The sequence below is a fragment of the Eublepharis macularius genome, chromosome 2 (genome assembly GCF_028583425.1).
Source record: "Eublepharis macularius isolate TG4126 chromosome 2, MPM_Emac_v1.0, whole genome shotgun sequence".
In the NCBI taxonomy this organism is placed as follows: domain Eukaryota; kingdom Metazoa; phylum Chordata; class Lepidosauria; order Squamata; family Eublepharidae; genus Eublepharis; species Eublepharis macularius.
The window spans coordinates 50,870,435-50,896,507 of NC_072791.1; the positions used below are offsets into that span (position 1 = coordinate 50,870,435).

Here is a 26,073-nt window from a genome sequence, read left to right on the forward strand (position 1 = left end):
TGCACTCCTTTGATTGTTCAATAGCTTGAGCAGAGCTTCCAAAAGTAAACCCGAATCAACTTCCCTGGGCCTTGAAATCTACTTAAAATCCTTCCAATCTAACTCTTTACAACAGTATCAGAATTTGCAGCATCCAATGCCTATTTTGGGCATTATTCCTTTCACTCTTTCTCAGGCCTACTTCTCAGATTCAAAATTGCTGGCTTGTTTAGTTTAACAAGTGTGTTATCCAAAATGTAGAGGACAACTGAGCTATTATACATTAACATTGCACATATATGCAAAAATATATATATGACAATCCTAAACTCAGTTGCCCTTTTTAACAATGTCAGTTGACCTTTGAAAGAATTTTCTATCTCACTTGAAAATTGCTCCATTAACCTACTTGGGAGAAAACCAAAGAAATGCACCATCTACTTACAGTTAGAGCACAAGGGACTCTGGAAATGTTAACAACTGAGGCTATATGGCATCACTTTGTTTAATATATCTGAGTATTACTCTTTCGTGCATTGTGTGGCCAACACTGTTAAGAGTAAGTCATACTCAGAATTCCTCTGTGGGAAAAAAATGGCTCCATTAACCTTGAGCTAGTTAAGAGTCTTTTATCTCTGAGAATGGAAAAAGACAGAAAGAGGAAGAAATAGGGGAGAAACAAAGAAAGGGAGGGGAAGAGAGAAAGAGTGATTTGAGAATACACAACAACAAAGCAACAGCAGAAATGAAAAGGTATACAGACAGTGGAAGCAGCATAAGGTGACATTACAGAGGAAGGTCACCACACAAAAAACCACTAACCCCCAAGAATCACTGGTTCACTAGGACTGTTAGGAATGGGCATTTGCCACTCCAGACTAGAGATAAAGCACAGAGAAGACAAAGGACAAAACAACTACATTAGCTTAGTATATACTGCATATAGTAACACACATTGAAACTGCAATGGGACTGACAGCCAAGGACACTTACACATTGTACACATTACAGTTCTCACATCTGTTATTAGATGCCTTAACAAACAGCTGCCAACGATGGATGGGGTGGAAGAAGAATTTATACTTGACAGTCATTTGGAGTGTTTGACACTACACTGATTTCTGGCAACAAAGACAAAATAGGAGATTTCTTTTCTTTTTTCTTTTTTTTTAAATACTTAATGTGCAGTTTTTAGTTGCAGTTATCTATTTCAAGCTCATTAACCCATTATTGAAAACATATTGGCTTCAACACTAGAAGGGGGGGAGGGGGAATTACAAAAGACAAATCAACAAACAAAACAAACAAAAAATTACAACCTTCCCTCTATAACATTAAATGAAAAAAAAAACATGTTAAATATATCTTTTTTTCCCCTTACTCTGAAGCGTTATTTGGAAGTTGTAAAATTAGCCTCAGTTACACTGAGAAAAAAGAGAAACAATACACACCTAAAACAAACCTCTGATCCCCTTGTCAATTTAATTGAGTTTTCTTTTTAAGCGCATTTACCAAAAAAAAAAAAAGGCTTCCAGATCCATTTCAATTTAATGTGAGGCTATGTTTGTTAGTTTGGAGGTAAAAAAAAGTCCTGCAGCAAATGTTAATGAGGGCTTTTATCTTAACTAACCAAGGAGACTGCAGCACCTGACTATAGACTAGTACAGAAAACATTCCTTTCAAAAACCCCAGCCCACAAGCTGCATATTTGTGTGAAGACATTACAGATTAATAAATGATAGCACCATGGTTTTAGAAATTAAGTTAACGTTTCTGTAATTAACATTTAGTCCATCCTCTTAATATTCTAATCACAGGCCAGAAATTAACTTTGTAAGAACCCAAATTATTTTATGTGCAAGTAAGAAAATCTTAACCATAAAAAGTGAATTAAACTCTGCATAAAATTCTAAAATACTATCCCCTATTTTTAAAGGAATTAGGAACAAAAAAAATCCCTTTTCATTTGACTTAGTCAAACAGGGCACAATGTTTTATGCTTGTTTCTTTTAATCTTGATCATATCAAGATCATGAAGTGAACCTAATGGTTGTCACATTAAAATCTCTTTACCACAACACTGAGTATTCTATGGCAGAGGCATACACATATTAAAGGCATCTTAATAAAGATGCAAAGGAAAAAAATACACATCTTGGAAGAAGACAAAATGGCAGGCAACTGGTACTTCAGCCCTCTGAAGGCAAAAAATTTAAAAAAATCTTTTACGTTAAAGAATAAGTCAAGTTAAAGAGAAAGGGGATGAAATGGGGACCATCATATTGAGAGAATAAGCTGACCTGCTCAAATTCAAAGTGCTAGAATTAAAGGTCTAAATTAAAATATAGTCTATGCCTCAGAGTATAACACTGAACACAGTATGTGGTCATATTTCAATCCTCTTTCCGTTCCAGTGTCTGTGTGGCATGAATACCATTGCTGTACACAGGAAATGGAAGAGTAGAGAAGAGTCCTTCGGCAGTTGTGAACACATTCCCTGCAGGCATTTGGGTCAGACTGGCCGCGCTCACAGCACTTCCAAATGGTCCTGACATATTGAGTCGGTGAACATGGTGGTAGAGCATTTCCATTGGTGTTTTAGGGTCTAGACCAAAGCTGGGGCTGTTAACATCCACAAAGTTAACAGCATGAGTATTGGGGAGGAGATTGCCCTGCATGGCTAAAGTAACTTCAGCTGGAGCATACCGAATAGTGCCAGTGGTATAGACCCTCTGAGCAGCTGTGCTGGTGGCAGCAAGGGTTCCAGTTACCCTGTGAACCAAAGGAAGGACCACATTGCCTGCTTGCAACCTCTGCAGGGCTTCCAGATCCCCAGTGTACAACAAAGAGTTGGAAGTGCTGGGGCCTCCTGGATGCTTGTCCCGTGGAGATGCTGACAATGGTGGTGATAAAGGGTCAGAGGATACAGGAGCCAAGGCTGAGTTAGATGAGGTGCTGAACTGAGATTTGCGGCTGGCAGTGTTTTCAGTCCCTGGTGGGGTGAGAACAGAGTCTGGAATGGAGACATGTAAACTACTGCTGGCTTGGGGTGAGGGGAAGTGCTCTGAGTTTGGGGGCTTGGTCATACTGTAGGGCGATTCATTCCTTGAGATTTCCCTGTTGGGTGGGTAATTCCAAATACTGCTGTCATTATCAAAATTGATAGGTTCGGATATCTCTGTTTTGATTTTGAGCACTGAGGCACTGTTTGGCGATGAGAGCAGCTGGGGCTGATCCACCAACGCTGAGTCAAGTCCATTGGGGCTTGATGTGCTTGACAGCCTTCTGCGGGTCATGCTGCCTCCTTTTTGCTTTTTCCTCCTCTTCTTCCTCTTTTGATGTTTACTGGAAGACTGAGCATTTCCTTCTCCTGCACTGTCCGAATCCTTGGCACTGTCTGAAGTCAATGATTCACAGTTCTGTAACCGCAAGTCTGATTCACTCTCCACGTAGCGCTCCACCTTTATCTGCATAGAACCCAGAGTGCCAAAACTATCCTCAGGGGCCTTTTGATTCTCAAAGTCAGAATTTTCAAAGCTGTCATCACTGTCTCTGCTATCCTGGTTGCTGGAGCTGTTCCCATCGTCATTACAGTTCATTTCATTATCTGACTGATTCCCGGACTTTTTCCTATCTGACTCAGGGTCTTCGCTGTTTTCTGACTGGTTTCCTTTATCATCTGACTTTGAATTTTCATTGTCTTCTAAAAAGAAAGAAAAGTGAAAAGGATACCGTTGAGAAAGTGAATACAAGATTAAATACTACTGGGTCTCGTTTGACAGTGTAATATTATTACTGGTAAAATCTCTGAAATAAGCATCTGGCTTAATGCATTTCCTTTCAAGATTGTAATGTTTTGCACATAATTAAGTTTGTGTGCTTTATTTCTGCGTTAATGTGGGGTTTTAATATTAGTTACTGTGGGTTTAAATGCAGGCTTTTGAGAGAAGAAACAGGGGGGCTGGATCTGATTGGCCAGTAGCTGGACCCAGTGGGAGAGGGACAGAGTTTAGATAGACAGCTGAGGGAAGAGGTTTTGAGTCAGTCTTCAGGTGTCTCAGGGAAAGGATTCTGGCTAAATCGGGCAAACTGGGTGGAGAGTCTAATTCTGTCTAAGTCAGGCAAACTGTGTGCATGTTTAGGTCAGTCTGTGTATATCTGAGAGAGATTATTTTATCTAGGTCAGGCAAGCAAGATGTTTTAGTGGTAAAGAAAAAGGCTGAGATAAGAGAACGGGAGTCTCTCATCTCAGTCAAAATTGGCTTCTCTAGCACAGCTTATAATTCTGTTATAGAAGTAAGTAGGTCCAATTCTCACATTTGTAATACTTCATTTATATCCTACCTTTCTTCCCAATGGGAACCCAAAATGCCTTACATCTGTCTCCTCTTCTAAGGCAGATGGTGTTCTTATGGACACCATCAAGATGGGGAGAAACCCACCCACCACTAAACAACAATGGAGGTCAGATTCTGTCTCCCCCTGCCCAGCTTTGTGATTCATGTGGCACATTTCCTTTTGCTCATAAAAAGTATTTCTCCTCATTCACTGTACTATTGAAAAAAGTAAGGATTCTGCTACTGGTACCTCAGGTTAGAAAGGGCCCAAACTTATCTTCACTCTGGGACTGTCAAAGGCAAGGAGCCAAATTATGATATCCAATGGGATTGTTACATACATGGCTTTACTGTATTCCAACATAAAAGAGACTGCTAAACTAACTCCTTTCTTTTTCTGTATGTCATAGATCAACCTATCCTCATCACACTGAGATTCTAAATTCTCTTATGGTATCTCAAGGATTGAAGAAGACATCATACACATATATTTCATCCCTATCAAAGTACATGGAAGCAATTTTCAGTAGAAAAAGGGGCTAAGGGGAGATGGTTTCTCTTGCTTTGTACCCCCTCCAAATGTCAGCCCTGTGGCTGCATTCTCTTGTTGCACAGAATGGGTTGCGCTTACCACTCTGCTCGGATAACAGCAGTACTTTCCTGGTCCAAGGCTCCCTCTGACACAAGAGGTGTTTTTTTGCCTCCTTACTTCTTTGTCAACCCATAGCCCCAAGGACTGGAGAGGCACATTTTGGCTATAAATGGCTGCCTTCTAGTAACTGATGGAGCCATCCTCCATAGAGATATACACTCATCTAATCTTTCTAACGCCATCATGAGATGCTCTCTTAGAATTCAGTACTGCAGCTTCTTTACTGTAGTTTAATGATCTAATTAATTTCAGGTTTATGGCCTTAGGCTTTTCTGCATAATCACTAAAACTACCACAAGCCTATCTTTGCTGTTGAGCAATGCTTCTAAAGGGCTTCAGTCACAATAGTGCAATTCTCCTTTTTCAGATACTAAATTGGGAGGATGGGAGGGATACAGGATCTTGCTGCTTGGAGTTGGCATGCTCATGGGGTTTGTCATGTTTGCTTCACATTTACAGTACCAACTGAACACAATGGTATATCCCTGAACACAATGGTATATGAAAATTCTCTTACAAGATAACCAGCACGCTAATATATCTATTCATTTTGTCCCTTGCTTGCATAAAAATTTCACGCATTCTCTGTAGGCGAATGGATGACTTGCTGTGCTTTAATATATGGATTTAATATTAAGTTGTATAAGTAGGTAGCTTATATAGGTAAGCATTTAACCTCATGCTACCGTACCCTTGTGAAATTTGTAAAAAAGGAGCTTAGAAGTGATATGTCCATGAGAATAATTATGGAAGTGGAAACCTCAGGTACAATGAAATAAGCCTAAACATTTGTTTAATTAAAAACAAATTAGGCTGTGATATGGTAGAGAATGGTAAGATCCAATGATGAACTGTAAATAAAATCCATCACTTGCTATACTATATGGGAAGAAAAACTCAAAAGGCACACAGCAACTCAGATACCGTATGTGTATGTTACCTGAGTTGTCCTTTGAGTCTGATTCAGAATCTGAAGTCTCAGAGGATTCTGAGGTTTTCTCTGGCAGATGAGGAAGTTGTGCAATATCCATTGGAGTGTCCTTATATTCAGGGTTGCTAAAGAAGAGACAGCAAACAGAAACACCAATATATGATGTGCAGTTTGATAGTTTCCACTCTTTTTCTCAGCTCTCTGGAGCAAAGAATGTAAATAGAGAGCACAGCAAAGCAAACAGGAAATCTCTTTTCAGTTTCTTAAAGCAGAAGTTTTAGGCAGGCTTCTAATACTACTATCAAATATTTATACCACCCAGTGTCTACTACTGCCCAAGTATCTAAGCTATCAGGATACTCACAGATAACAGACTATATCTGCTGTTTAATAATAAATCTTCATTTGGTATCCAGTGCCACAAAGACATCAAGAACATTTTCTGCCATTTACCATCTTTGAAGTGCATTGTTGCTATTCCTAAAATTCTTCTTCTTGGCATCTTATGGGATTCATCTTTTCTTTTGCATAATTGTTTTTCTCTATATAATACCTAATGGGCAAATGTATCACACAACAATTTGCAACATAGGGAATTGAGTGTACCAGATTATTAATACTCAGCTTGGAAGTCCATGAAGGTTGCAAAATAAATAAATAAAGGCACTATGAACCTTTATACAAGAGGCAGGGCATTGGGGTTTGGGTTTTTTTGGGGGGTGTTTTGTCAAGAAATAACTCTGAATCTTATTGCCTTTCTTAATTGAATAACATCTACTCTGGAATTCAATGGAGTATATATAACCAAGCAATTCTAGTTACTAAAAAAAAGCAGAGGTAGCAATTCATAAAAAGCACAATAAGTGCACATTGTGGGAAAGTTCAAATGTGGAGGAGAAAAAGAACTGTGAATGCATACATTACCGCTGGATATGGAAGATATCAGTTATGAATGTATGTGTGAGAGAGGCAACAGAATAGCATTTCATTCCATCGTGAATTAATTAGGGGCCGGTTCATATGATATTATTTATCCACTGAGATGCCTAATCAATATGTCTAGCAAGAGGACTAGTTACATGAATGCTGTAATTATGAGAACTCAGTCAATATTCTGCAAACAGGGGGTTCACAAAAGAGCAACTTTCCTTCTTGTGAAACTTTCTCTCTGCTATTTGCATCAGTTGCCTCATCAAGCATTAAATTACCCCAAGATCATCCATTTTCAATTATAATCACATTTAACTGTAAATATTTTAATCTAGTATTGTAAGCTGCCTTGAATCATGAGGAAATGCAGGGTTAATATCTTTAAACAAACAAACATTTTATATTACTGTCCGTTTTTCTCACTGAGACTCTAGGCAGATTACAGAGTTATAAAATAATGCAATAAAGATCAGTAAACTATTATAATGAACAATGCAGTAAAACTCAATTACAGAGAAGCAATTAAATAAAAACTGATCAATACCTCCAATAAACAGTGCAATATGAGGAGACAAAAAAGATTAAAAATTACCAACAATTTTTGACAAACACAATACTGTTTCCTTTATTCCAACAGTGCCTTTCCTGTCTTACCCCTGAGCCCCAACTTCTCACCCCCACAGGGCTTCAGTTCCTTGTCTCATCATTGTTCTGGTCAGAGAGGAGAGAGAATTCCAGCCTTTGCAGAAGATCTGCTGCTGAGCCTCAACATCCTCTGTGCCTGAGGCACTATAAGAACGCCTGCCTCCAGGAGCCTGTGCTGTCAGAGGGGGGAAGAACATCCGTGTGTGTTGAGAGGGACCAGTGGCTAAGGTTGTCAGCTCCTTGCTATGTGCAGGAGATCCTTGGCCCCCAGATGCCACCCCCTGGTAGAGTTGCCAGCTCTAAGTTGGGAAATTCCTGGAGATTTAGGGGGCTAGAGCTGGGGAGTTCAGGGTTTAGGGAGGGGAGGTGCCTCAGCAGGTTATGCCATATTTTGTCCAGGGGAACTGCTGCTTGGAGATCAGTTGTAATTCTGGGATCTCTCCAGCCACCAGCTGGATTTTCGCAACCTTATGCCTCTGCTGCTCCTTACTGGCACGGGGGAGGGGAGGCAGGAAATGGGGGAGATAGGCCAGACCCATGGTACTGGCAAAATACATCATTTCTGGCATGATGCAGAAGCAATGGGTCATGCATGGGGGCGATTCTCTAAAAATCAGATCCAACAAATATGTTTTCAGCTAATTTTTAGATAATCAGCTTGCAGTGTGCCCCATCGCTTCTGTGTCAAGCCAGAAGTATGTGCAAACTTTGAGTGCACACACAAGTAAGTGCACACAGCCCCCCTCCCCGTTTGCCCTTGGGAGGACCTGGCAACCCTGCCCACAACACTCTAAGAATGTCTGCCTCTAGGAGTCTGCACTGCCAGAGAGAAACGGAACTTCAGCCGGTGCTTGGCATGTCCAGAAGCTCTTGGTATGGAGACTTTGGCCCTGAGTGAGCCAGCCTGGTGCATTCTGGACCCGCTCAGGCTGTCCTTAGTGTATTTTTTCTGGTTCTGTTTATTAAAACATTTTTTTCTGTTTAAATTGTGAGTTCATTTAATTTTATTTTGGTACTTTTGTAAGCAGCTTTGAGTCCCACAGGGCAGGGTAAATATGCCTAAAATAAAATAAATAATTTGAATACAGGTAGTTGGGGTTTCTTTTGCTATTTTGTAATGTTTGCGATTAAAGCCACAATCCATTACTTCGCCCCTTCAAAAGTCAGAGTTTTTTTTGGAAACCTACAGTTTTCTCCAAGTTTACAAAATCCCAAACTCTAGCTTGGCACCATTGCATGGATTTGGCTGTCTGCATGGAGGCGAGCCTTTGGCCATTAGCTATTGCAATGAACCTTCCTTAAAAGATGTATTATTGAAAAGTAAATGCTGTGCTAGTTAAACACAGCATATAGAAAAAGGAAGACCCTTCCACTTACTGAATACAAATAGGCATTTACAATAAGTTCCAAAGCATACATCTGAAAGCATCTCAAAGAGCTGGTGATGAGCACAGACCAAATTTTCAAATAAAAGTAAATTATAGATAAGCTATTCTTGCAATTGCATGAAAGCTAGCAGAAAGCAAAACAAAACCTTTCCTTATGAACATTTAACATTTGTTCATGCTGTGCTACCCCCTCCCTGCTTTGCTGAGTTGGCAAGTTAGCTCAGTTAAGAAAAAACTTACAGTTCCTATCAAATATGTACAGAAATGCCTTCACAGGGCATCATCGACATCTCTGCCTCTCTGCCATATGCTTGGCTCTTCTTGTTCCATATTATCAATCTGGCTATGAATAAAAATGTACGGAAATGTATCACTTGTAATTTTTAAAAGGAAAGGGGTTCAGCATGAACTTTTAGTTCCCACTGACATGAAAGTGAGCAATGCCTTCCTTACCCTCAGCTGCTTTGTAAATCTCACTTTATTATCTCAAAGGACGGTTAGCAGAATACACTGGGAGATTTCTGTGCAATAGGACCAGTCTACTAGATGGCTATGCAGGCCATCTATGATTGGATTTCCAAGCATTTTTTTTAAAAGAAGAATTAATGCTGCGTTTGATTGGAACAGCAGTGCTGGTGTTCTAAATCCCACAAGTTTGGCAAGTCAGAGAAAAGGCACAGGAGGTGCTACTATGTGAATAAAAGTTCCCCATGGGTAAAGTTGAAACAACAATTTCAGATGACCCAGACTCAGTCCTTCATAATGGCATTAGCAGCATGCCCATCTTTAACATTAGAGGCAGAGAATGTGTATAGACAGTGATTGTGTATTGCAAGAACTTCCGGGCTGCTGCAGTGCATCTCTACACACGCTATGCCCCCATGGGATCTCTGTCAGCAGGGGGCTCACCATACAGGTGTTACCTCCCCCCACCATACTGCATAAGTGCACAAACATGCAGTAATTTACTTTCCATCAACTTATATGACAGAATGTAAAGGGGTGCAGGCTGGAATATAATTGGGATATAGAGGCTGAACTTGCCCATCATAGCCAGTCATTGAAAACCAAGCCTGCAGCTATTTATATAGCCCTGACCACTCCTTTGCATAGCTCCACTGTCAGTTCACCTTACTAGAACCCGGTCTTGCTAGAATGTACCATAATGTTGGAAATGGGAGAAAAAATTCAGAACTCTTTTAAAAAATGATTTAATTATATGACTAACTTAATTTGTATCCAGCCTTTTAACCCAACTCTTGTAGTAGCTCACAACAAAAAAAAAATTCCATTAAATACTTTACAGCTTGTATATGAAAAAATAAAGGAACCCATGAGGAAAGAAGAGGAGAATGAAAAATAAATTTTTAAAATATTAAAGTGAAAGCAACAAAATAAATCCTTCGCATTGAAAATTCATCATCTCTATGAAACAAAACACAGCTAACTGTTGCAGATGATGTGAATAAGTGGCAGGTTATAATATAAGAGGCAGAGACATCATGTTTCATCTGTCTTCTGGAACAGAACTTTACAAGAAGAGGGGAAAATAGTAAAATAAGATATTAGGTTAGATCCTAGCTAGCCTGGCAAAGGCTATTTGAAGAAATCCAAGGTGATGTTCACTGCACTTCTAAATGGGTCTACTCAGAATCTCACTGAAGCCAACTCAAAGAGGCTTACTCCCATGAAAATTATCTTAGGATTGCACTGGTAGTAAATACACTTAAATTTAATATCACTTTGATTTAAAGCTGTGCAACTATAATTAGGTAAACACTGGAAGTTTGAAGTCTTCACACAATTTCATTTCAGCTTCTTATAATGTAGGGGGAAATCATCATGGAGAAGATAAACTTTCGAAATTCTTCATTACTGAACATGAATTTAATACCTTATGACTAATGAAATATGCTTCATTCTGATTAGAATAAGTCCTTTGTATCTATAATACCTGCAAATATATCTAATCCTGCACAGCATATAGTGAAAAATGTGGATTAAAAAAAATTGTCACTTCTTGTTTAGTTTACTACTGGAGTGCAGCTCCCACAGACACTTGCTCAGACTTTTAGCAACTGCTCTAATGAATTTTTTTCCCATAAAAATAAAACTTTTTAAAAAACATCTTCTCATTCATGGGGATTATTTAGTTCATCCAAGTATGAAGAGCAACACATGGAGTAATTTTGCTCCAGAAACAGCATGTGAAAGTGTTCCTTTGACCATGAAGATATATTAACACATGTATTTCTCCCTTCAGCTCCTAGAAGCCCCAGCCTTAGAGCCAAGTATCCAAATGATAGTCATTGCCTATTTGGAAGTCTTACCTTTATCATTGAGTGGTGGGTGCGTAGTGATGGAGACTGTGATCATATAAAGTTTTCTATTGGTTTGCTGTCTCTGAGTCTAATTCTCTCTCCAATAATCTCTTCAGGGTCAATGGGAGTTTAGTGTACATTCACTGCTGAAGCTCTTGTAGGGGGGCAGGAATTGAGGTGACAACGTCTGAGCTCAATTTGTTCCCTCAACAGTCACTTCCAGCGGAGGATGAACCTCCCCTCAAAGTAAGTTTGCTAGGAAGACTGCTGGAAACATTCCAGCAGTTCTTACAAAATGTCACTAACAACCAGTTTGTTTCCATACATAATTCAAAGTACTGGTTCTTACTTCTATAGCCTCCTATTTGATCCCACAGAAACCTAAAGGACAATCTTATCCTATATAAACCTTATCCTATATAAATATAAATATGTACTTTGTACATATGTATAAATATGTACTTTGAATTATGTATTCAGATCTTCTTTGGAAGGCCTTTTTCTATTTGGTCCCACCTTCAAAGCTGAGGTGGGTGGCTACCAAAGTCACACACACCGCCAGTAGCACCTCCCAACAACTATTTGCCAGGCACTGCTCAATTTAGTTTGAGTACCAGGTAAAAACATTACTTACTTTGGTGTTATTGTTGAGTTTGTTTTTGGTGCTCCCTGATTGATTTTACTGTGGCTGTTTTTGTTTTTATTGTATTTGTTGTGCATACTTACAAAACTAGAATGATGAAAGAGGAAAATACTTTTTAAAGGAAGATGGCCAGTTTGCAATACCTGAGCAAGACTGTCAATTATATAGGGTTGCCAGCCTCTTGGTGGAGCATGGAGATCTCCAGGAATTACAACTGATCTCCAGACTACAGAAATCAATTCCCTTGGAGAAAATGTCTGATTTGAAAGGTGGATTCTATGGCATTATACTCCACTGAGGTCCTCCTCAAACCCCACCATCCTCAGACTCTATTCCCCAAATCTCCCAGAATTTCTCAACCCAGAAAATTGGCAATCCTGCAATGATAGGATGTTTTGGAAATCATTAATTCATAGGATCACCATATGTGACTTGATGACACATAATAGAAACACAACAAAACATTACAGCAGAAATATAAGATATATTCTAAAATCTTAACCAAGCTCAACTATAGCATTCTAATTAATTCTTAAACAAGACTCTTAATTATTAATATATAACCACAAAGAATTCTTTATAACAACATAAATGATACAGGTCAAATCTAAGTATTTGACTGTAACCACTTCTGCACAGGTATATTTCACCAGTTCAGTTCCCATGCTGCAACATTTTTTTCCTGACCATCTGTACCAGATTTGCTGCCATGAATAATCACTCCGGCCACTATGCAGCTTTTTCCTGGCTTTCTTGGGAGTGCTTATACCACAACTTTTTAAAAAATCCACTTTGAGGGCTGCTGTTTCCCCATGCAAACTCTTTATTCCATTTTTGGGCGTTCCACCCTCTTCCCCTCTCTCTTGTCCCCTGCCATCCCACTTCATTCTGATTGGCTACTCTTGTCTATCCAGCCATTCCCTCTCTCCTCCTTTCCATCTCCTCTCCCATCCTCTCTTTCCTCTTTTTTTAAACGTTAAGTCTAGTGTAGAATCGATGAATCACTGGTTTGAAAGCATGGAGGGGGGAAATTCCCTTTTCATTCTTTTTGCAGACAGACCCTATAACTGAAATTGACCAACCTTCATCAATTTCACCTCCTAGCTAAGTAGAGGAGACCGGTCAATTTCACCTCATTTCCATTCACACATGTTGCAAATAAAAAGTTTTTAAAAAGCTGCCTCCTTGTTGAAGGTGGGCAGGTTGTCATCGTCCATGCTCCCCTGCCCCTCAGTTCTCAACTTGCAAATCAGCCAGAATGGAGGTGCCCAAATATGACCCTTCCCTCCAAAAAATCCAGGGCCACACGGACCAAACGAGAGGTGCGAGGTACATATAGCCACATTCAAGCCGATTCCATGCTTTTTGGCTTGACTTCAGGGATAGTGAGGAGTTATGTCCCTGGTGTAGAAGGGGCTTGCATCTTAGTTTTCACATGTTCTGGTTTTAACATGTTCCAATAATTAATAAAAGGCTTCTTCTTTTTCATAAATAGATACTGAGTATATAATTTTTTCCCTTTCAACTGTTTCCATACTGTAATTTTCTCCATAATCATATAGTATCAACAATTCCTTTACCATATTTTTATTGAAAGTGCCTTTGGTTGTGTCCAAAAATTTGCAACAAGCATTCTTGCTGCAACGATTATATTTCTCAATGGAATCCTATGCTCTTTTTTTAATCTATCCAGTGAAACAATTTTAGAAAAATATCTGCAATGCATTTAGTGAGATTGTGGGGGAAAAGTGGCTTGTAGTCCAATACTGATTTTCTTTGTGGCTGTTTTTGTTAATCAGTTTTATTGTTTCACAATTTTAAATTTGGATTTATAATATTTTTATGAATTGTATCTGCAGAATAAAAATAATTTTCAGTCTTGCCTTCTGTTACCCACAAAGTCTGGGGGCGAAGGAGAGTGCCCTAGGCACAGTGTTACTGGAAGTAAGTCTTATGGAAATCAACAGGTCTTACCTCTGAGTAAATATGCTTTGGATTGAGGTATTTGTGTGCATAGTACTTTACAATTCTTATTCACCCCCATTACAATCTCAATAGAGTTCTATTATTTCTATTTTACCCATAACAGTTTGAAAGCCTGCTTAAGATGTCTGGGGGTTTAATGGGACTCTTCCAACTCTATCCACCAGTCTCTACTGGCTCCTGCTGTCCACCAAGAGGTAAGTTCAGGCACTTGCTAGTTCTATATAGTTCTGAGGACTGGAAGGTAGCTAATGTTGTCCCCATCTTTAAAAAAGGTTCCAGGGGAGATCCGGGAAATTACAGGCCAGTCAGCCTGACGTCAATACCGGGTAAGTTGGTGGAAACTATTATCAAAAATAAAATTAGTGGGCACATTGATGACCAAAAGCTGATGAGGAAAACTCAGCATGGGTTCTGTAAGGGAAGATCTTGTCTCACCAATCTGTTAGAGTTCTTTGAGGGAGTGAACAAACAAGTGGACAAGGGAGACCCGATAGATATTGTTTATCTTGACTTCCAGAAAGCTTTTGACAAAGTTCCTCATCAAAGGCTCCTAAGTAAGCTCAGTAGCTATGGGATAAAGGGCCAAGTCCTCTTGTGGATCGAAAACTGGCTAATTAATAGGAAACAGAGTGAGTATAAACGGGCACTTCTCACAGTGGAGGGTGATGAGCAGTGGGGTGCCACAGGGGTCGGTATTGGGTCCAATGCTTTTTAACTTGTTTATTAATGATTTGGAATTGGGATTAAGCAGTGAAGTGGCTAAATTTGCAGATGACACGAAATTGTTCAGGGTGGTGAAAGCCAGAGAGGATTGTGAGGCACTCCAAAGGGATCTGTCGAGGCTAGAAGAGTGGGCATCCATGTGGCAAATGAGGTTCAATGTAGCCAAGTGCAAAGTAATGCACATTGGAACCAAAAATCCAAAATATAAATACAAGTTGATGGGGTCTGAACTGGCGGAGACTGACCAAGAGAGAGATCTTGGAGTCATGAGAGATAACTCACTAAAAACGTCAGCACAGTGTGCGACTGCCATAAAAAAAGCTAATGCTATGCTAGGGGTTATTAGGAAAGGGATTGAAAACAAATCAGCCGGTATCATAATGCCTCTGTATAAATCGATGGTGAGGCCTCATTTGGAGTACTGTGTACAGTTCTGGTCGCCACACCTTAAAAAAGATATCATAGCACTGGAAAAAGTACAGAGAAGGGCAACTAAAATGATTAAAGGGTTCGAACACTTTCCCTATGAGGAAAGATTGAGGCGCTTGGGGCTCTTTAGCCTGGAGAAAAGACGACTGAGGGGAGACATGATAGAGGTTTACAAGATAATGCACGGGTTAGAGAAGGTAGAGAAAGATGTGTTTTTCTCCCTTTCTCACAATACAAGAACTCGTGGGCACTCTATGAAATTATTGAGCAGTCGGGTTAGAACAGATAGAAGAAAATACTACTTTACACAAAGGGTGATAAACACATGGAATTCGTTGCCACAGGAGGTGGTGGCAGCTACAAGCATTGCCAGCTTCAAGAGGGGACTGGACAAATATATGGAGCAGAGGTCCATCAGTGGCTATTAGCCACAGGAGATAGATGGTATTCTCTTTGTGGGGAGGTGGTGCTCTGTTGTCTTGGTGCTGGAAGGAAGGCAGTGGGAGGGCTTCTGGTGTCCTGGCCTCACTGACAGTCCTTTAGATGGCACTGGATTTCTAGCCACTGTGTGTGACAGAATGTTGGACTGGATGGGCCACTGGCCTGATCCAACATGGCTTTGCTTATGTTCTTATGTTCTTATTTCTCTTACAACATTCACTCTTATATACAAGTTATAAAATTTAAAAGTCTTTAATGAATACACTTCAGAATAACTGGAACACAAATGGGATGCAACTAATGTAGCACTTTAAGAGAAATGCTAGACTTATCCTAATAATGAGCAGATTGTCTGACACTACCAGGGAATGAAGAGCCAGTCTGGTGTAGTGGTTAGAGTGTTGGACTAGGATCTGGGAAAACTAGGTTTGAATCCTTGCTCTGGTATGGAAGCTTGCTGGGTGATCTTGGGCCAGTCACACATTCTCAATCTAACCTACCTCACAGGGTTGTTGTGGGGACAAAATGGAGGAGAGGTGAATTGTGTAAGCCATCTTGGATCCACACTGGGGAGAAAGGTGGGGTGTAAATAAAGTAAATAAAGATGTACTTCTTAGGAGAGATGTTATAAGAATGCAATAAGAAGTATGATGCAGGCTTCTATCCAGATCTCTACAACAGGAAAACAAAGCGTGCAAGCTTGCTCTACAATAAAGCTGTTGCAGTTTAACACAACTCCTCAAGCCAGGAGAGTTCCAGAAACAAGTAACAGTGTGAATATTTAAGAGCATTCTCATCACTGGAATAGGCGGCAGCAATTTCTGTCAATTCTTCCACCCACTACAGCCCCCCCCCACTTCTCCCCATGGCTGTTTCTGATGGTCCACAGACCCACAGGAACAAAATTTCAGAGGGCTCAATCAGCTGCAGCAGGAGGAGGAGGCAGGAAAATCCCACTCTACAAGGTTGATCCCGCAAACAGATTTCATTGGATGCAAGCCATTGATTCTAAGCAGGATCATGACAAAATCCTTACGTTTTCTTTCATATTACCTATTCAAGATGACTCATACAATGACAACAAAGATGCAAATAACTGAACTGGCAGGAAGATATACCTCAGAAGGTAATTGACCCAGATGATGTTTTTCTCATTTGCATTCTTAGCGTTGATAGCGATGGTAGCGCTAGACTGTATCCAAATATAACCCCCATTCTTCTGCATCCAGCGGTAGTATTTTGTTACACACTGACCCTTGTTCAGCACTGTATTGAAGGAAACAAAAGGAATAAGGAAGATTGTTAGTAAAACTCTAAAAGGAGCCTTTTCCCTACCAACAAGGCATAACACATGTATAGAGATGGAGACTCTTTGTCCCACTACATTTAATAAAAAATGTCATTACAATGACAAATAAATTCAGCCATTTACAGAAGCACTGGCAGAGAAGCAGGGTTTCCCTCCATTTGTAGTGTGATTTTAATCTGCTTTTGGCAGCTCAAGTAGGCGAGGAAGAGCAATAAAGAAGTACAAATCTGCACGGCTCACAGAGCACCGAATCCTGTGTGGACATTTTCAAGGCACTCAACATCAAATTGTTTAAAAAAAAGTTAAATTTCTATGTGATTTATTCATAGCTCCTGGGTAAAACCTCTTTGAGATTCTGGCAATTTGAAAGGTTTGGGAAGATACTCTACCCAAGTTCTTTGATCATTTCTCTTCATTGCAGGCGATATCAACTACTGAACTTACACATCTGTTTCTTTTGATCTTGTCAAACAGAATTTACAGTCCTCAGATGAACCAAATCTCCAATGGTCAGCGGGGGAAATGTCTGCTGAGACTTTGCTTAACACTGAAGCAAAATAAATCCACCAAAAAGCTGCAGACGAAGCTGTGGCCTAAGGGAGCAGTGGAATTGAGCACGTTAAAGCCACGAGCTCCTCCCTGCACTTTCTGGAAAAGGGCCAGGCATGGTTGGACAGGTAAAAATGATCTGTTCTGTGAAAAATTGTGGTTTTTAGTTTTTAAAGCTTAAAAATACAGATGTCCCCATTTGTTTTAAGGCAGCATACCACCAACTTACTCTCTATTGGAATACTTCTGTCTTCATAAATGGAGAAAGCGATATCTCATTTGTTGGAATAAAGTGGTGTTTTTTGGCATGGTTTAAAAGAATGTGTTTGCTATTCTTACTATCCCGTCCCTGCTTCTTTCCCTTGTCTGTGTCTGCCATTAATCCTGCAAAGTTTTGTGCACTAGAGGGCAGTATGCCTTCACATACCTCTCCCCACATTTGGCATGTCCTTGTCTCCGTCTGCTAAAATGAAAAACCTCTAACTGCTGTAATAAATTTGGCTAAATTAGCTGCTAAATGGTTATCTCAAGTAATATGTATTTGCATTAATCATCTTGCTCTAAACCAGAACAAGCCAGAGTCCTAAAGACGTAGTAAATTCATATTGTCCATTTAATTATGGCTAATAAGTGCTTCATATACAATAGTTTCATGAAGTACGTTTTGATTTTTTTGGAAGGGGTGGGGAAAGAGACTGAAAAGAAGTCACACTGGGGGGAAAATCCTGTGTATCTAAACCAGCTAAACTTCCAAGTTCAAGGAACTGTATGTTTACAGTTAAGACAACCTCCAAGTCAAGAAAACTATAGACGTTATTTGCATATGCTACCACCTAAACTTAGTTGCATCTAAACCTAGACAAGCTGGGACATACACAAACATTTCAATGAGGGGGAGAATAAGGGAAGAACAAAGTTATTTTCCTACTCCCTTCTCCATTGTGACCTTATGGCTGAAGGGATGAACAAGTATGTTCCTTTGCTCCAAATAAGTAGTTTGTATTGGGCTGAAGAAGGAAGGAAACTGGCCACTGAAAGTGTTCGTCTCCTGAGGCCAATTCTCTCCCAGATTCATTAAGTTGCAAGGGCCAGTCCCACAAACAACTTCAAGGATCAGCAAAGTGAGGGAGGGACTTGGGCTTGGAGAAAGCATGGTGTGAGTTCTCTGATGCTTCCTCCTCTGGGCTCCAGGCTGTCTGGCTTTTAACTGATCTAAAGAGGTTTGGAGGGGAAGATTATTTTTAAAACAGGGTATTCATGCACACTTAGCAGTCCCTCCTACCTACTGTAATTTCCCTCTAGCCCTTCCTCTTCTGTTTTGGGACCCAGTGCAGCTGTATGCAGGACACTAAAATCGTGGGCAACATATGTTTATTTAACTATATATAAAAAGGCATCACAATTAATCTACTTATAGAGATAAATTTTATTTTGGCCATAAACTAAGGCTACCAGCCTTCTGGTGGAGCCTGGAGATCTCCCGGAATTACAACTGATCTCCAGATCACAGAGATCAGTTCCCCTGGAGAAAATGGCTACTTTGGAGGGTGGGCTGTATTGGCATTATACCCTACTGAAATTCCTCCCTTTCCTGAACCTCACCCTTCCCAGGCTCCACCCTCAAAATCTCCAGGAATTTTCCAATCTGAAGTTGGCAACCCTACCATAAGCCCCAAGCATTCAATGTTTTGACATTGCAATAAAATAACAAAAAATAAATTTCCAAAACTCATTCTGTTTTGTAGCAGCAGCAAACATTTGCAATTTGGGTTACGGTATTTTGTAAACAAGCTAAAGTTGACCCGATTGCTGCATTTATATCTAATCAAAAGGCTTTTTACTTTTTGTATCCCTGTCTAAGGAGAGCTATGATTCATGGAATAATAAGCTGCATGGTTAAGCAAGAAAGCGGGAAAATACTGTCTACCTACTGTACAGCTTTTCTGTCAAACCATTGTTACGTACATGTTGAGACAGCAATTTTATGCAATTTTTTCTGAGTTTGTAATTGTTCTGATTGAAGTTTGGGAAGAAGGAGACAGGGGCAGGAACAAGTTTCTAGTATATCACAATATTTCCATCCAGTAAAATACTCACATAGTGAAAGATTCTGATCGAATATTGAGCAATAAAAAAGAGAGCAACAGGGTGCATCTTTGGGGGAAATGAAGGCCCTCAAGCAACTCTGACTAATGTACCCACTTTAAACTTCAAAAATACTGAAGGTCTGAAGAAGAGATCCCTGACTCTTTAAAACATGCAATCTGAAAATCTTGTTGGTCTCTAAGATGTCACTGGACTCAAATTCTGCTGTTCAATAATACTGTTTACCTCATAAATATTCCTCCTTAGAAATAGCAGGTTGTATTCACATCTGTAAGTTGAGTCCCCTCCCTACTTCAGTTCCTTTTTATTCCCAGAAAAGTCATCCCTGGGGTTGAAGGATCCATGTGAATAAAATGATGCATTAGTCAGGGGGCTGCAGTTAGGGTTGCCAGATGCCTCCTCACCAGAACCAGATGGAGGCCAGCCATTCAACTTTCCCTGCCCAACTCTTGCATGATGATAGCACTCAGTGACATCATTGCTGCTCCAGCATCCGGGCATGCCTACTAGTTGCTTCACCGGCCAGGCTCTTCTCTGATGCTTGGAGGCTCGCAGGCTCGCTGCTTCCCAGGCGCAGGAGGAGGCTGGCTCAACTGGGTGCTTCTCCAATGCTCAGGGGGGTGTGAGTGGGCTCGCCACTTCCCAGATGCCTCAAAAAAAGTTCAGCAGGAAAGGAGGAGACCAAGAAGACTCTTATTCTTCTTCCACTTATGAGTCACAGGTCCTTTTGTAACTCCTGGGTAACAAGATTGCATATTGATTTGACCTCATGGTAGGGTCGATGGTCCCCCAGTGGGGGGCAGGGGATTCTCTGCTCCCAGCCTCTGCCCTCATCACCACGAAGCTGGCTAAGAGAAAAGATGGGGGAACAGGCCTCCCAGGGAGTGCTCCTGGCACAACTATGTCACTCCCAGGCGTGATGTCATTGCACAAGCCCTGGGAGGGCTCCTGTGCTTTGCACTGGGCTGATTTGGGACCTAGAGGAGCTGGTTTTTTAAGAACTGACCAGTGCAAGGTACGGGAGCCCTCCCAGAGCCTGTGCAATGATGTAACTCCCAGAAGTGATGTTATCATGCCACACTGGGAGAGTGCGAGCATGCAACAACGTTTGGCAGGTAAGTGCAGGGTTTCCTGGCAACCCTACCTCTCGGGATAAGGGGACCTGGCAACCCTACCTCTTGGGTCCACGTCATTTACGTAAAACTAAAACATATACTTTATTTATTCCACTTTTCTCATTGTCATTGGGAGAATAAACTATTCTATTTTAAACAAACAGAAAAAGACCATGACAAAATGTAATACCTCTTCACAGAGCTCAGCTCCTAACATTGCCTTCCACTTTTCCTGAATAGATGCTGTTTCACAAATTGATCTTAACATGATATCATATAAATCAGCAAAAAGATATTTACTACCTTTAAATCTGAGTTCTTCAAACTCAGTGAGTTCTCTTAAAACTAAATCACCATATTATTTGCTTAACAAGAATTTCTTAATCTGCAAATACTCACAAGCACTAATCTGACCACTACTTTCTTTCCAATCCTGATCAAAAGATATCACATTATTACCATTAAGTAAAAATCTATAAGTATTCTGACCTAGTTTTTTCCATTTAGAAAGAGAACTTAACTGGTATTCTGAAGCATATTCAGCTATCTTGCCAATGAAAATTGGGATATGTTGGATGATAATCTTGGAGCAGCACTGACTATCCAATATAGGTTGTCTCTCCAACAAACAGAACCACTGACCTGTCTGGATTAACTTTCAGTTTGTTTGCCCTCATTCAGTCAGTTACTGATTCTTGATAACGATTTAGCAAATCCACTCCATTCTTAGGATTTAGGTAGTAAGCAGTGATAGAGATTGCTGTTGTCTACATACTGGAGACACCATGTCCCAAATCTCTATGTGATTTCACAGTTTTTTTCATAAAGATGCTAAAAAGCATGGGAACAAAACGGAACCTTATGGCATCTCATAGGCCAAATGACTATGGAGTGGAATAGCAGTCTCACCAGACTCACATTTTGAGATCTGTCCTCCTGTCAGGGCTAAAACATTGCCAAAAGGTATCCCAGAACCATACCACCAAGTTGAACCAGAAGTATGTTATCCAGAAGGATAACATGAAAACCCTGTCTCCGTCTCCTGACCCAGTTTTTCTGCTAGGGAAACTAAAACCACTCCAACACCATCATTAGAATGGTAATTATACAGAAATGGATCCAGATTATCAGTATCATCCAAGAACCACCAGAACTAAGTTGCCACTATATATTCAAGCAACTTGCCACAAAATGGTATATTGTAAACTGGCCAAACGTTGTTAAGATCTGTTGGATTAAGAAAGGCTTGTCCTTGCTACTACCTTCTTTTAGGGCATGATGTCCATTCATCTTTTTATGAGACCTTTAATGCCTCCATAACCCAACAGTTTATCCTCCTCTGACCAATCAAAATAGATCAACAAGAGTCAAGTGCACCAATAGTAGGCCTCATTTCACAAAAGATCACATCTACATGTTGCACAAACTGACAAGGATCCAATAAATAGGCCAGACTCCTGGGCACATCCAATGATCTAACCATATCTAATGGGGTTGTCTGAGTCTGGCTATAGAGGAGATTTAGGCAATCATCTATAGGCATGAGTCTAATAGCATCCCCAAATGGGGACCCTTCATACTGGTGGATTGCAACCTCATGCAAAATAGACTGACTCCTTCATCCCTGTCTAACTTTATTAATCAATGATACCTCAGTTTTTTTAGCTGGGACTGAATTTCAACTTGTTAGCCTTCATCCTGCCTGTTACTGCCTCCATATACTTAACACATCCATCTGGTGTTGTTGAAAAGGAGAAACAGAGCATGGTGTAATCAGTATACCAATGACAATTCAGCCTAAAATCTCTGGATAACCCTTCCCAGTGACTTCATTTTAGATTTTAAACACCATAGAAATTGAGATGGAGCCTCATGGAACTCCACAGTACAAATGCCAAGGGATCAAGCAGCTTTTTCAGTACTACTCTCTAATGCTGATGAGCTAGCTATGAATGGAACCAGTGCATTGCTCCAAATATCCATCACAGAAAATTATGTCAGGAGGATATCATGCTTGATGTCACCAAAAGCCACAAAGAGGTCCAGGAAAGTCAGCCAAATAACTCTTCCCGTCTTTCTCCCAACGAAGTTCATCCAACGGTCTGATAAAGTAGATTTGGTTCCAAAGCCAAGCCCAAAGTCCATTTGAAATAGTTCCAGATACTCTGTCTCATCCAAAAAAGCCTGGAGTTTCAGGGACACCATATACTCAATGTATCACCTTAGTATGCCATGACTCCAGTAACTGCTGGATCTATTCTTCACATGTACTTCAAGTCAGTTTCCACATGCCTTGACTACTATGATTGAACACAGACCCCACAAATTAAAGAGAAGTCACTCAATCAACTGGCAAAGCAAAGTCTGTCAGTATGACTCACATATGCAACTAACGAAACAAGAAGATGAAAAATTGCTGAAAACTGTACTAGATAGAGGTGTGCACTAAAAAAAAATGGTATTTTTTGAATTTGGTATTGGGAATCTGATAAATTTCAGTATTCCCAATATTTGGGTCCAAAAATAACAATGTTGTATTCAGATCTGGGGTTTATTTGGGATACTGAAAATAACCAGGTCCATTATTCACTATGGTGGAATCTTTCCAGAGGACTGGAAAGGCTGTTTTTTTATACAAACTGCACAAAAAACTTCAGCAGAGTGTGGGCTGCCTGTCCTCTAAAGAGTCCCCAAGTTTCAAAAAGATTGGGTCAAGGGGTCCAATTCTATAGGCCCAAGAACAAGGTCCCCTCAGCTAATCTCCATTGTATCCAATGGGGGGGGGGGAATCCCATGCTTTCTTCAGGACAAAAAAGCCTTAGCCAAACACCCAAGAACAACCGCTGACCCAAAACTTCCCCCAAACAATTATAAAAGCCCAACAATCCCAGCAAAACCAATCTGTTAGAAGACACACACTCCTTGCCTTGAAGCTGCAAGATGGAGGGAGAAAGGGGACTGTGACTCTCACAGGTGAATGAAATTGCACTAATAAGGAAGCTATTTATGGTCTTATTCTAAATATTTGTTGGGGCTTGATAAAATTCTTGGAAGGGGAAGTTTGGTTTCCATACAAATGCTTTTTTACTGTTCAAAAATGAGCAGAGTTATACCTTCCGAAGCCAATTGATTTCAATGGATTTCAGTGCTTAGGACTGCACTGTTAATGTAACTGATGTCCATATTCATGCACTACCTGAAACATGCATACATTCATTTTAGGAGAAACATTTTGTTGCTGGCATCAGTGAAGTTACCAATATGGGTGCCCAGGTGTGCATTTTAAACTGGTTATGGCTGATAACCTCTTCTCTTGGGAGTCCTATTCATAGTGTACCTGCAACTGTCAGAGAGAATGGAGAAAAACCCTTTGTGACCAAATCAGATTTGGACAGAAAAAAACAAAAAACATAAATAGAGAACATAAACATTTTTTTTCAATAGGGAAATCATCAGAGAGTGTTACTTGCAAACAATGGGATTACAAAAAAACCCCACCTTGCTTTCAAAGGGACACCAAATAAAGTGAATTTAACAGAATGAAAATTACTAAGCCCAACTTTCTCTAACAAATGACCTTTACATTACCTATATATTACTGTTACTTAAAAACTGTCGCTGCTAGGCTGTATTGAATCATTTTACAGTGCTCTCACTTATTTTGCTTGGCCCCCAGGGTTAGCATGCAAAAGGCATCCAGCGTTCTAATGAGAATGTACAAATGTGCATGATTTCTCTCCATATAAAGATTTGATAGTGATGCTGTACAACTATCTGTAACAAAGGGATGCCGGTTTTGTTTTAGAATTTTTTCGTCCAATACAAGATCAGAAAGAAGAAACCCTGTGTTCTTCTCAGCCGCATAATTCTGGAAGTAAAACAAAACAAATCTCTACAAGTTTGTTTCCAGAAATATGTTATAAAAGAACTTTTTTTTTTTGCTCTAAGGTTGTTCTAAGAAATCAAAGCAAGAGCTTCAGCAGCGGGTTGTGTTTTTTAAGAAGGAAGTAGTTTAATTCAGTTTGAAGAGAAGATGAAGAAATCTTATATCAAAAGCAGTCTTTTCAAGCGAAACAACCTACAATAGGACATTTCACTAGGGTACAAACACATTTAAAAGCTACAGTATATTGTGTATTCAGGTAAGTATAGAGTAAATAGGAAACGATGAGATCAGCTTACAGTTAAGACTTCATGTCCTCACAGCTTCACAAAGAGCCTCATTATAGCGAGGGAAATGTGGAAGCTGCATCTGCGCTATTTACTGCTTCTGCAAAAATGCCTTTATCAATGAGAAGGGAGTGTGTTGATATTCCATTTGTCCTGCTATGGAAATATTGTTAATTTATCGGGGTAGGGGAAGCAGCCCTGCACTTAATACCACAGTTGGACACTTAGCTGTAAATACTGGCTCTCTTTTTACATTCACAAAACTAGCAGACAAGACATGAAAAGGAATACTGACTCTTTAATCTTGTCTTCTCTACCTAAAGCCCAAGGCAAGCTGACAGGGTAACTTCATTCTGGAAACAGAGGAGGGTTTTTTTTTAAAGAAAAATTCTGGATTATTTTTCTTCTGCTTTTGAAAACTATGGACTATAGGGGAATAAACCTGACAGTGACTTAAAAAAAGAACAAGTTTCTTTATCTGAAAAGTTATAGTCCTTGATGCTTACAGGAAGGTCATTTTCAAAACCCATGGGAGAAATAGTATCACAGACAGAAAGAGTACATTAAGTGCCTTATTTGCTTGAAAGGGAGATAGTATTTCTTTTATAACAGATCCCAGAATCAACATAGTCTTTGATGTTACAGGGACTTCTACAGATTTTGCAATTAGTGAGCTAGATGTTTTAAATGGTGGGTATCTACAAATTGGTTTACTGCATGAAAAAATGCATGATATTCAGCAAACTTAGTTCTGCTTTGTAGTGAAACTAAAATATGAGCTCAAAAGCTGATGGGGGGGGGGTCAACAAACCATTATTCTAGTCTGCTATCAAGAGACTCTGTAAAATCCAGTTTGGCTCCCTCTACCAGGAAATGTTATGCAGGTAGGTAGGGAGAATGCATGGAAAGAAACACAGAACAGCTTCTGGATCACAGCTCAGAATCCTTCATTTATAGATTCGTAAATCCAATAGGAGCCTCACCAAAGAATAGATTATGAAGCCCGGAAGAAGATTTCGGTGTCTTGAGGGTAACAAAATCAGAACATCCTTGGTTTGCATTTTGCCTTTGCCATGAACTTACTTAGGCAAGCCAGCCCCCACCCCCACCTGCAATACAGGGATTATTTATTTATTTAGAATATTTGTAGGCCACCCCTCTGGACCTGCTCGATCATATTTACAGAATTCTTCAAAGGCAATCTACATCCCCCTGGGAATCTACACCCCCCTGGGGCCAGGCAAACTACAGCCTGCAAGGAGCCGAAACAGGATGGTAGAAGGAACACGGTATCCAAGCAGCAGTGAGAGACTGGTTCTAGGAGGGCACAGGTTTAAGAAGAGAAGGTGGGAACTGAATAACTACTATGCAGTATCAAATGTACCATTCATGAGTAAGATAACTGAACAAGTGGTGGCT

At 40.1% G+C, this 26,073-nt stretch overlaps 1 protein-coding gene across 1 annotated transcript in view; it reads right to left on the reverse strand.

Moving 5' to 3' along the window:
• Positions 1-2,030: 2,030 nt before the first annotated feature.
• NPAS3 (neuronal PAS domain protein 3) overlaps positions 2,031-26,073 on the reverse strand; it is a 1,036,342-nt gene continuing 1,012,299 nt past the window's right edge. Inside the window, exons 10-12 of the mRNA XM_054969956.1 lie at positions 16,524-16,671; positions 5,909-6,024; positions 2,031-3,682 (exon numbers count right to left, since the gene is read on the reverse strand). Coding sequence (XP_054825931.1) covers positions 2,373-3,682; positions 5,909-6,024; positions 16,524-16,671 — 1,574 coding nt within the window. The 3' untranslated portion in view covers positions 2,031-2,372. The remainder of the gene's footprint in view (positions 3,683-5,908; positions 6,025-16,523; positions 16,672-26,073) is intronic.